General features: G+C 43.5%; 1 protein-coding gene across 3 annotated transcripts in view; it reads right to left on the minus strand.

The window, feature by feature from the left end:
* Nucleotides 1-305: 305 nt before the first annotated feature.
* Nucleotides 306-12440, minus strand: part of CPAMD8 (C3 and PZP like alpha-2-macroglobulin domain containing 8) — a 356744-nt gene continuing 344609 nt past the window's right edge. For all 3 annotated transcript variants that reach the window (XM_077475516.1, XM_077475515.1, XM_077475514.1), the window contains one exon: nt 306-3297. In XM_077475516.1, the coding sequence (XP_077331642.1) occupies nt 3297 (1 nt within the window). In that variant the 3' untranslated portion in view covers nt 306-3296. The remainder of the gene's footprint in view (nt 3298-12440) is intronic.

Genomic DNA, 12440 nt, shown 5'->3' on the forward strand with positions numbered 1-12440 from the left:
AAGCCTTAATCTAGGCTTACCTGTAGGTCAAAGTGGTTTGTAAGGGTTTACAACCACTTTAAATGCTTTAAAAATAACTTAACAATCACTTAAACAGATTAACTGTATGGGGTTTTATGACAACAGTGAGGGCCAATTGAATAGAAGAAAGAAGAAAAAAGACTCAGTTCCTGTCCAGCAACAGCAAAGGTTTTATAACAATAACCAAAGAGAAAACGTGGATCTGAACTCAGAAGTAATTACTAGACAACTAAACAACAATGTGAGTCTGATGCAATATACAATCAGATAAAACAAAATGAACAAAAGTTTGTAAACGGTTTATTCTCATTTAAGATGATGCATGAGTGAGACACTAGAGCTTCAATAATCAGATACAAGATCAAACCCATTTCATATACATATCTACTGTGAAAAAGCTTATACAGTTCTGCCAGCAACACATTTACTACCATTTAGCAATATAGCATCTGCTGTTAGGACACGAGAATCACGTAAGGAAGCAAGAAGCTGCTAGTCACTGGCAAGATTATTCATTCATTTTCAGTGTAAATTAGAAATTGAAAATAAAAAAAATTACCATAAGGTATGTTAATGCCATTTCTCTTGCCCAAACCCAAGGTCTTAAGACATTCCCCAAATCAGTATAATACACTGACTTTCACATTCAACTTTGGCAAGAAAGAATTATGTTTAGCAATGTATATACATGTACTAGGAAGGACAGTAAATTATATATAATTTAATCATACTATATTATACATTAAGTTATGTGTTGGGGTTGAAGCACTGAAGTGTAATCAACAGTCACATGATATAATGGTATGGATGCTGATTTGGGACTAATTGTGCAATGCTTTTTATTTTAAAGAAACATGTTCCTAAGACACTTTCTCTAGGTCTCTCTTTTCAATGACAAAAGACTTTAATCAATAAATATGTATGTAGAACTACTAGCATACTTGTTTGTGGAACAGTCTCATTTAAAAAAAAAAGTGTATTTAATGATTTTTGGCACACACATAAGGTTCTTGTTTAATTAAGTAATGTAACCGGTAACCTCTTTGACTGCAGTGGGCAACACATACACTTCTTTCATATGCAGGTACATAGTGTAGTTCACCTTGAATAAATACATTATATTATTGAACGGGTTGTGTTATCAAATGAGTGACAACTGCATGCATCCTACTGGCTCCAAAGCAGGAAAGGGAAAATCTCTGCCAGGAAATGTGTGTTAACAAGGTAATGGCATGGTCCCTGTCATTCAGGGCCATGAGCTACATTGTCCAAATTTGCCATTTAGACAGCAGATCACCTCAGTTGTAAAAAAAATAATGTTATGCACTGGTCATACAGTAGTAATGATCTGGATTCAAAGAATTTCGTTTTTTTTACCCTTTTCCTATGCTGTCTTATACACATATTTTTATAATTAAATTAAGCTGAAAGTGCTACCTCCTCTTAAGACATTGAGATAAGATCTTGGAAGTATCTAGGACAAGGTAAAGTAGATGCATCAATAACACAAATGTGTCTTGCTTTGGTTGTATTTGCCAGTGCAAATAAACAAAAACATTACCTGTTCATACAAATTACACATGCAACTGGAGAAAAGATTATAAATATCCTTTTGGATGTCAACTTCATAACTTACATCAAGGAATTTACATCCCAACAAAACAGTTTAACCACAAACAAACATTCAGTACTTTTGAGACTCAAGTCAGGTGTTCAGTACTTGTTTGTCAAACACCTGTATACATTTCCCATACTTCAAGATGTTAATAGTTCATAATGTATATAGTTTAATTAAATGTTTTGATAATTCATAATAAACAAAGCAGTTTAGCCCCATTTTTTTTTATACCTGGTGTTGTGTACTGTAATTATTGTATTTGGAAGTTGTTTGAGAATTGACAAAGGTTTGGAGTGCTTTGATCACAATCAGCGGTGGATTACAATAGGTACAATAAGGTTTGTAGGCTGAAGCCTGTAGCTTTTGGTGATTCAAACCTTTGCCACTCAAAATCAGTAGTTTTAAAATGGAAAGTAATGTATCGTATAACTTGGTAATCTTTCATTAGCATTGGACTACATACAATTTTAGTTTTAACTGGTGACCATATACATTTAGCTTACACATTGGGATCCCAAAGCCTGCATAGTGCCCAGGGCATAAGCTGTAAATTGATATAAGAAGTTTTGTATTTTAATGAATCACAATCTATACAAGAAATGACTGGACATTCTAACATTTGGCAGTAGGGGTTGAGTATCCGAAGGTATTAGATGGTGTTAGCTGCTCATCCTAAATGTATTAGCTTAAACAAAAGAGAAATGTTCCACCTATGGATGATGTCAAAATTTCTTATGCAACATTCCCTATGTACTTTAAAGTGGCTCATGGTTACTTCGCCCATGTATGTGTTGTAACTATGCTTTTTGTGACTGCTTCCACGTTAAATAAAGAATTTACAAAAAAATAAAAAAATATAAGTTCTAAAGTTTCTTGCAGAAAATAAATATACTTTTCCCGCAATGGTACTAGGTTGGCTGCAGGATTAATGATAACTATTACTACTTTGTTGGGTTTGGCTTCATTTGGTTATGTACACAAATTTGAACTGCAGAGCTTTGTTAGCAAGTGATGCCTTTTACTTCAATTCTGGCACATACAACTTATAGGTTGACTTTAATAAAATAAAATGTATGTTCTATGGAAAAATGTGTCTAAAATGGAAAAAGTTAAACAATGTTAAAATCTAATGAAACCTATAATAAAAAGGAACTGCATCAGGTAAAACTGGATCAAAGGACAGGATCAAAGCTTTCCTAGATGTGGCATATTTTTTGCCTATAACGCTTCAAATAAGATTGTTGTCCTGGTGAGTAAATTCAGCTGGAACACTAGAAACCTCAAACAGCAAGCTACAAAGCTGCTTGTAAAGTCTGATAAGTGAACATGTTGATGGGTTTAAAGGAGAAATCTGCCTTTACCTCAGCAGATAAAAGGAGGTTTCTTGTTGTCAAAATTTTTTAGGAAAAGCTTTGAAATTATTTGTTCAGAAAAAAAAGATTTTCTACACCTGATACATCTGTATCTTCTATGAAAATTCCACATTGAAAACACAAAAAGAAAAACCAAGCTGGTTAAATGGAAGAAAAATAAAATAAAAGATTGATGTTAGGCAAGTGTCTATAACCAGCTAGGTTCATTTTCTGTAGTATCCAGTAGAATGCAATCTGTCCAAGTTCATCTTGTGCTGTAGTCTGTATTTTCATACATTTCATTTTCTATTTAAAAGGAAGAAAAAAAAACAGTCACATTATAAATGGTGATGTGCCTATTTGCAATATTGTTTGCACAGTTCTAGCCTATGCAGAGTCCTTAAAACCACAAAGCTTTGAATTAGACTGTGGCTTGTAATCCCAAACTGTGCCCTAATACAACGGCTGGAAAATTAAGATTGTTGTACTTAGCATAATTTTATTTTCTGTGAATCCATTGAGGGACACAGTGATTCAGAACAGTCAGGTTATACTGCCACCTACAAAATGCTGGGACAGTGAAGAAAACTTCTCCTCTACCCAGCAAGTCTCCGTTTTTGGGAAAGCAATGCACAGGGCAAGTAAACACATAGGGGTTTTGCAGCAATGGCAGCACAGGGGATAGAAAAAGTATTCATAGACCCTGAGTTTTAGGCTTGCACCTTCAGGTGATTAGGCATTGGTAAGCTTTTGAGGACACACTGACTGGGTGCTTTCCCCATGACCTTACCCCACCCTGTAAATCATCACTTTGGTAGCAAGACATTTAGAGCAACGAATTAAAGAAAGGGGTGGCCTGTGTCCTATACTATTCTCCAAGATATGGAATTTACAGATAAGTAAAAACTCCTCTTATCTTAATTGTACAGTACAGGAACAACTAGGCAAACAGAACTGTGCCAACAGGTCTGACAACAACAAGGGTCAACAGATCCAATTTCAGAGTGCCATCGCAAGAACCATGGGGCTGAAAGATTAGACATCCACTTGACAGTGTAAGCTCTGAATTTCTTATCCAGCCAACGATTGTGGACTTGGATGTAGGGTGTCCCTTGCAAGATCGTGAGGACAGGACAAAGAGGAAATCCGTTTGCCTGATTGAAAGCTGTAATTTTAAGACAGACTTTAATAACTTTGACTACGTCCAGGTGATAATTAGAGATTTCCTTTGGATTCTTTGGAGCAGGGCATAAGGATGTTAGGACTATGTTCTCATTGAGGAGGAAGACAGATAAGGATGGTAAAAAAGGATAGTAAGACAGGATGATCTTGGGTGTAAGACAACCTAGTATTTGTGAAGTATGAACAGCTCATTACAGTAGAGAGTCGCCAACTCAAACACACGCCTGAAAGCAATCTAAAAAGCTACTATGCAGGAGTGGTCTTCTAACATAATATCCCTGATGGGTTCAAAGGATGGATTCTGTAGAGCAGAGAGAACTAAGCTGGAATTACAAGAAAACACAGGGTGCTACAGTAGGAGCTTAATGCGAGATACACCTTGATCAGAAGTTTTTCCACAGGAATATTGAAGCCAAAGGTCTTTGAAAGATAATCTGTTCCTTCAGAATGCCTACTCCTGGTCAAAATGTAATCGTAGGAAGGCCAGAAAGCGAGTCACAGAGTAATATCTGGGATTGAAGTGCCTGTGTTCACACCAGGCAAAGGAGGATTTCCATGTATAATTAGTAGATCTTGGAAGAGGCTTTTCTTGCTTTTAGCAAAGTAGGAATAACAGATTTGAGACCTCCATCTTTAAAAACCATGCTGGTAAATCCATGGGATCTTCAACTGTGAAAGTAAAACCTTTCCTCCTGTGACATCTTTTATGAATTGATCAAGTCCCTTCCTTGACTTTTGTGAGGCTCTTTTTACAAGTATTGTAGCTTCAGCTTTAAACTAGAAGATTCTGCACATGTGAAAGAAGATTAGGGCTATTTTGGAAATTTGCCTTGCAACATGTTCTGGGGCATCCACACAAAACAGAGCAGAGTATTTTTGCTGTATTTTTTCTGTTTAAGCACGATCTTGAAAAGCAGGGTCCTGGATTTCTCCACAGTCCCTTGATAGACATCTTTGATGTTTGGGTTTCCTTGATGATACTTGTGACACCTAATTTTTTGAGAACAGTTACCACTACTATGGGCAAAGCTGCTAAATAATGCATATAGATTTATAAATATCATTATTTTTCCAAATTTTTTTGCTATTTCATTATTTTTTGTGATTTTTACAGATGCCCTGCTTGGTAATATCGAAACCCCTTGCAAAGTGAACTTTGTTTTATGAAAGGTATTGTGATTATAATATTTTTATAGTGATTTATTTACTGACCTACTATCATTCTGTATATTCTGAACAAAGCAAAGCAATACGTATCTATGCATCCTAAGACAGCTCCCAAATTTTCCACTTGCCTACTCTCATTTTGCGAGTGGAAAATGAGGGCTGGCGAGCCTGGGCTGCCTGGAAGTGGAGGGCGAGCACCGCTGGCAGGCGGGGTTGAATGGGTGCCCTTCTCCCAGGGAAGCAAGAGGAAAAAAAAGTGGCCAGATCAGGCCTCATACACACAGGATGTTTATTTAACTCTCCTAGAAGCCAGCAGCCTTTTTGCAGAATAAATGCCAGGAGTTTATAAAAGTGTCTAAAGCTTTTACAAGCTTTTAGGAGCTTTTACAGGCGTTATTTCATAGTTATTCTGGTCATTTAAATGAATTAATGCTCAAGCACTAATGTTTAACAGCTTTTAGAAGCTGTTAGCAGCTTCTAGCACCTATTAGTAGTTTAAAATGTTTTTTCTGCCCAAACTCTGCTGCTCCTGGATGCACTGGCAGTGTTTTCTTTCCCTGTCTCTAACAGCCTCTAAAAGCTCCTGCTGCTAAACACTGCTAAAAGCCTGTGTGTGCACATGGACACATGGAGGGCATTTAGAGGCAGGAAAAAAAAAAAGTCAAACTCCCCTAGAAGCAGCTGTAAAAACATCCTGTGTGCACAAGGCCTAAGAGCGTTGAGGGACATTGCTGTAACAGCTTTCATTAGAATTGCAGAGTGTTCTCTGCACTCGCTGTCACACACAGCCCTGCCTGCTGGCCCGGGTACTTTGACAGACAGATCACCGTCCAATGCAGGGATGTGTGAAGTGTATCAAAGTACCCAGGCCAGGAGGCAGGGCTGTATGTGACGGCGAGCGTGGGAAACACTCTGCAATTTAAATGAAAGCTGTTACAGCAATGCTCCTCGGCACTCTGATGACCTGGCCAGCAATCCTCCTCTCCTCTCTCTTCCCCTGCACAGGTAGGCTGCATTGTTGGGCACAGGTAGGCTGCATTGATGGACATGGGTAGTTTGCATTGATGGACACGGGTAGGCTGCATTGTTGGGCACAGATATAGTGGCACTGATGGCCACAGGTAGGCCTGCAATGTTGGGCACAAGTGAAGCAGCATTGATGGACACAGGTAGGTTGCATTGCTGGGCACAGGTAGGCTGCACTGTTGGTCATAAGTGAAGTGCTATTGATGGATACAGCCAGGCTGCATTGTTGGGTACAGGGGAAGCGGCATTGATGGACACAGGTAGGCTGCATTGTTGGGCACAGGTGAAGCGGCATTGACGGACACGGGTAGGTTGGATTGTTGGGCACAGGTAAGCTGCATTGTTGGGCACAGGTGAAGCAGGCTTGATGGACACAGGTAGGCTGCATTGTTGGGCACAGGTGAAGTGGCATTGATGGACACAAGTAGGCTGCATTGTTGGGCACAGGTGAAGCGTCATTGATGGACACAGGTAGGCTGCATTGTTGGGCACAGGTGAGGCTGCATTGATGAGCACAGGTGAGACTGCATTGATGAGCACAGGTGAGACTGCATTGATGAGCACAGGTGAGACTGCACTGATGGGCACTGATAAACTTCTTGTTAAAGGTTATTTTTGTAACTTAATTTTGCATAAAACATTTAAGTGTCATTTCATGAGATAATTTATGAGGGTGTGTTTAGGGACGGAATTAGGGGCCTTAAGGCCTGGCTAGTAGCTTAGGATTTGAAAAGTTCAGCACTGTCCTAAAGAACTCTCTTGATGTATACACTTAAAGAAGCATCTTGATGAATGTTTCTGGTGCATTTTTCATGTTTTTAACCCTTTTAAAATAGGATTTTTGTACTCACCGTAAAATCCTTTTCTCTGAAGTTCACTGACTGACACAGCTCCATTATTCTTGACCATAGGGTTGTTACGCCAACCTTCAGGAGAGGACTAGGCAGAACATGTTATACATGTGAAACAAAACAGAACTTTATAGTTCTGCTCAGGGGGCGGTCCCTTCAGTAACAACCCCACAGCCTGCTTCCCGCAGCTTCAGTATGTTAACAAGCAGTATAACGTAAATCAATAGGAGGGGGGGGGGGCTGTGTCAGTCAGTGATCTTCAGAGAAAAGAATTTTACGGTGAGTACAAAAATCCTATTTTCTCTTTCGTTCACTGACTGACACAGATCCATTATTCTTGACCATAAGGATGTCCCCAAGCAGTGCCATAACGAGGAGTGGGAACAGCATAAAAAAATTTCCCCACAACCAGAAGTGCTCCCTAACAGGGGAGTCACCACGTTATCTAGTCGCATCAGAACTTGCGGTTAACAATGCAACAGTGCATTATACTCAAAAGTAACTGTATTTTAAGAAAAAAACTGAAAAAAAGAAGTGCAATTGCAACATCACATGGCCGCCTGCAAAACTTTTCTGGCGAAAGCAAGCATCCGAAGATGCACTTACATTTACTTTGTAGAATTTGGTAAAAGTGTGAACGGATGACCAAGTTGCCACCTTACACACTTGAGCAACTGGCGCCTGATGTTGGAAAGCCCAAGAGGTTCCAATTGCCCTGGTGAAATGGGCCGTGACAGGAAAGGGGGGCACCTGCCCCTTCAAGGCGTGGGTCTGTACCACAATCTGTCTGATCCACCTGGAAATAGTGGCCGACAAGACCGCCATACCTTTTTTCGGACCAGCTACCGAAACAAACAGAGAGTCTGACTTCTGAAAGGGAGCCGTGGCAGACAAATACATCCTTAGAGCCCGGACCACGTCCAGGGAATGAAGGGCCACCTCCTTAGGATGTGTCGGTTTAGGACACAGAGATGGTAACACAATGTCTTCATTGATGTGAAACGCCGAAACCACCTTCGGAAGAAAAGAAGGTTGCGGACGCAACACCACCTTATCCTTATAGATAACCAGATAGGGCGACTTTCAAGACAAGGCCACCGGAGGAACTACATGCTGAAAGCCCTGAATAAAAGTGCTCACTAGAGAATGACCAGCTAGGGGTCGCTGAAAAAAAACAGCCAAGGCTGATATTTGTCCCTTAATGGTACTTAAAGCCAATTTCTGGTCTACTCCTCGCTGCAGAAACAGCAGGATCCTGGAAACGGAATAGGTGCGCGGACGCCATCCTTTCTCTTCACACATAGAGATGTAGGCCTTCCAGTTACGATGGTATATCTTCCGAGAAGAAGATTTTCATGCTCTCAACATAGTTGAAATCACCGAGTCCGAAAAGCTTCCTCGGTTCCTTAGCACCTGGCTCTCAACAGCCATGCCGGTAAAACCAGCGATGGTAATGCAGGATGGAGAATCGGACCTTGAGACAGAAGGTCTTCTCTTATCGGTAGTCGCCAGGGAGTGTCCACAACCAGGCGTACTAGGTCGGTGTTACCAGGGGCGCCAAGGCCAACCTGAGGCAATCAGAATTATTGGAATCCCCTCAGTCTCCCCTCTGCAGAGCAGAGGTTGTATTAGCTTTAGCGGAGGAAAGGCGTAGATCAGTCAATACTGACCCCACGGAGCAACCAGCTCGTCCGACGCATCTGCCCTCTTGTCCTGGATACAAATCTCTGCACCTTCCAAATGACGTGAGGCCAGGAGAGCCAATACCTTTGTAAAGACTCGGGAGCTGATGCCAAACCAAAGGGAAGGGCCACAAACTGGTAGTGGGCTTCCCCAACTGCAAATCGCAGAAACCTCTGATGCCGGAGGCATATGGGTATGTGCAGGTACGCATCCTGGATTTCCAAAGACGCCAGGGAGTCCCCCTGATTGAGTGCAGCGACCACTGAGTGAACTGATTCCATTTTGAACCTTTGTACTTTTACAAAGCAATTGAGGGCTTTCAGGTCCAGGATTGGACATACCCCTTCCTTTTTGGGGACTACAAACAGATTGGAGTAGAACCTCAGAACCTTTCCGACTCCGGAACAGGCACCATTACCCCATGACTTAGCAGGTCCCTTACCGCCCCCATTAGGACCTCCCGGCGAGCCAGGAGTAAGGGTATGCTGGAGGGGAAGAATCTGTTTGGTGGCTAAGAAAGGAACTCTATCTTGTAGCCAGAGGGAATCAGTTTGCAGACCCATTGGTTCGAACAGCCGAGAGGCCCACCGGACTGCAAACTCCCGAAGGCGACCCCCCCACCCGAGAGGTGGGTGGGGGCAAACCTTCAAGCGGTAGCATTTTTGCTTGCAGGCATGTTAGGCTTGCGGTTCCATGGACGCTTTTGTCCCTCAGAGGTCATCCTGTTGGGCTGGGGGCATTTAGCCGAAGCCCCAGTCGGACGAAGAAGTCTCTTTTGAGTAGAAAATTAGGGCCCTTGCCTATGGCGTGGCTCCTTAGCCTTCCTGGTCTGTGGGAGTAAGGTCCTCTTCCCACTTTTGACATTCTTAATGATGTCATTCGATGAGGCTCCAAAGAGCCGCTCACCAAGGAAGGGTAGATCCATCAGGGCTTTCTTAAATGCTTGGTCCGCAGACCAGCATTTTAGCCAAATCAGGTGCCTCAGCACCACTGCTGACACTGAAGCCCTGGATAACAGAGGAAGCGTATCTAGGGCCGCGTCACAAACGTACTTAAGGCCTTGCACTAACTGGTCTGCTAGTTCCATGCAGACAGGAGAGGCCTGTTGCTTCCCCAACTCGCTGTGCAAACGTTTTGCCAACTCAGTAAGTGTCTGCGACACAAGTGCTGAGGCTAGTACTGGTCACATCGCTGACCCCACAACCCATAAACAAGGAATGGGCCACTGCCTCGGCCTTCCTGTCGGTGGGGTCCTTAAATGCAGGAGTCCCCTCTACTGGATAATGGTTACTTTATTTAACCTGGTTACTGGGGGTCCACGACCGGAGAAGCCGACCATTTTTTAAGAAGGCTCTCCTCAAAGGGGTAACGCACCGCCATACTTTTTGGGACCGAAAAGGTCAGTTGCAGCCTTCCCCATTCCTTGTATATGAACTTATCGAAATAAGTCAGATACGGAAACACCTTAGGTGCACGGGCTGGCTTATGGGACCCAAAAGGGACGGCTACATCATCAGAAGGACCTGTTGTATCTTCAATCTCCAGGGTATCAGGCAAAGCTATGATAAGTGCTCCAACTAGCGCCGGTTGCAATTGCCGGGAGTTTGGGGGAAGAAACACCAGTTTCTGAAGCCATGCTGACCCACCCTGTCTGCCACCCTTGGGGACTTACGACAGGTGCACAGTCCCACTCTCCTAGCTGCTGCAGACTGACAGGCCCCCACCGCAGGACTCCCCACCCTGACCGAGTTCTGTGCCGTTGAGTGCCTGTGTCCTGTGTCAGCTCCCAGGTGTCCTGAGTGAGAAAACGCGCTGTTCTGAGCAGCAGGGACCAGCGCTGAGCATAAAAACCGCGCTGCGCTACAGCAAAATCGCCCCTGACCATGCTTTCCACTGAGGCACACCAAAAATGGACAAAAAACAACTGTACACAGAGGAAAGACGGCGGCAGAATAGCGCTATGGCGATCTGCAAGATCAGAACTGCAGACACCCAGGGACACAGCCACCCAGCGCAGCCTCCCATCCAAGGTGAGAGCCCCCCGGGGGTCCCCTGGCTATAGGCACACCCTGCTCAGCAGCCCATCATGCAGCATCCCCCATGGGGGGAGGGAAGATAGGGACAAGGAGAGAAGAGAGGAAGGAGAGGGACCCCCGAATCGACCTCCCAGGAAATGCCCAGCTGCTCAACCCCGTCGAGGTAGGGAGAGCTATACTTACCATCCGGACGAGCTGGGGACATCCCATCACAGACCCAGTCCCTGATCAGTACGGGGTGGCTGCTGGCCCAGCACACTGTGACAAAGACATCAGTAGTCCGGTCATATGTGTGCCCCGGAGTGTTGCACTCACCGGCTGCCCCTGGAGCCTAAGGGGCATGTCATGGCTGACCCAGCGCATAGCTAGGGTCTGCACACGCTCGATGGCCAGGCTGGGGAGACTACAAGGATAAGGATATCCAGCCTGTCACCCAGCCGGCTGTTGATAGTAGATCACAGGATTCAAAAAGCTTGCGCAAAAGGCAAACTTCTGCAAAAAATCCCAGGACCGACGGTCCTGCAGGGTTCCTAGGTCCATCTCCTTCACTAGGCAGAAAAAAACTGAAGCTGCAGGAAGCAGGCTGAGGGGTTGTTACTGAAGGGACTGCCCCCTGGGTGGAACTATAAAGTTCTGTTTTGTTTCACATGTATAACACGTTCTGCCTAGTCCTCTCCTGAAGGTGGCGTAACAACCCTATGGTCAAGAATAATGGAGCTGTGTCAGTCAGTGAACGAAAGAGAAATTGTATTTTTGTAATAAACTATTTTGGTTCATATTGCATTTGTTTAATTCTGTTGTGATCTCCTTGAAATCTCCGGGACAATTTTCTCTAAGCCCTTGTACACACGGTCGGAGAATCCGTCGAAATGTGTCCTATCGGACCGTGTCGTTGGATAATCCGACTGTGTGTGGTATGCATCGGATTGATTCCGTCGGAATATCCGTTGGACCCAATTTTCCAACATGTTGGAAATATTTCCCGACCAACTGGGCCGGTCGGACATACTCCGATCATGTGTAGAGAATTTTGATCGGACCAAGTGCCACGCATGCTCAGATCAAATTCCTACATCAAAGCTATTGGCTACTAGCCTGAATGTAGTCCCATCGTAACGAAATTACATCATCGCGTTCTGAAAGATCGGATTTTTCGCCAACTTTGTCCGACCGTGTGTATGCAACAGTTTCGGACAAGATCCGACGGACAAAATCCGACGGGCAAAATCCGACGGATTTGGTTGTGGAAATCTCCGACCGTGTGTACAGGGGCTAATACTTTTTTGTCTGTGAAGGAGAAGAGTTACATCACCTTTAAAACCTAGAACAAACTTGAGGACTCACTGAATGGGGTAGCGTTTTAGGGGAGGCACCCAGTAGGCATGTCCTCAAAAGCTTGCCAATAATTACCTGAAGGTAGGAGCCTATAACCCAGGGTCTCTGAATACTTTGCCTGTGTCCTGTACTTTATGATTAAGATAGTCTATTTTCTTTCTCATCTACT

This window comes from Lithobates pipiens, unplaced genomic scaffold, assembly GCF_037356315.1.
Source record: "Lithobates pipiens isolate NorthernLeopardFrog02 unplaced genomic scaffold, aLitPip1_a1.2 Scaffold_13, whole genome shotgun sequence".
NCBI lineage: Eukaryota > Metazoa > Chordata > Amphibia > Anura > Ranidae > Lithobates > Lithobates pipiens.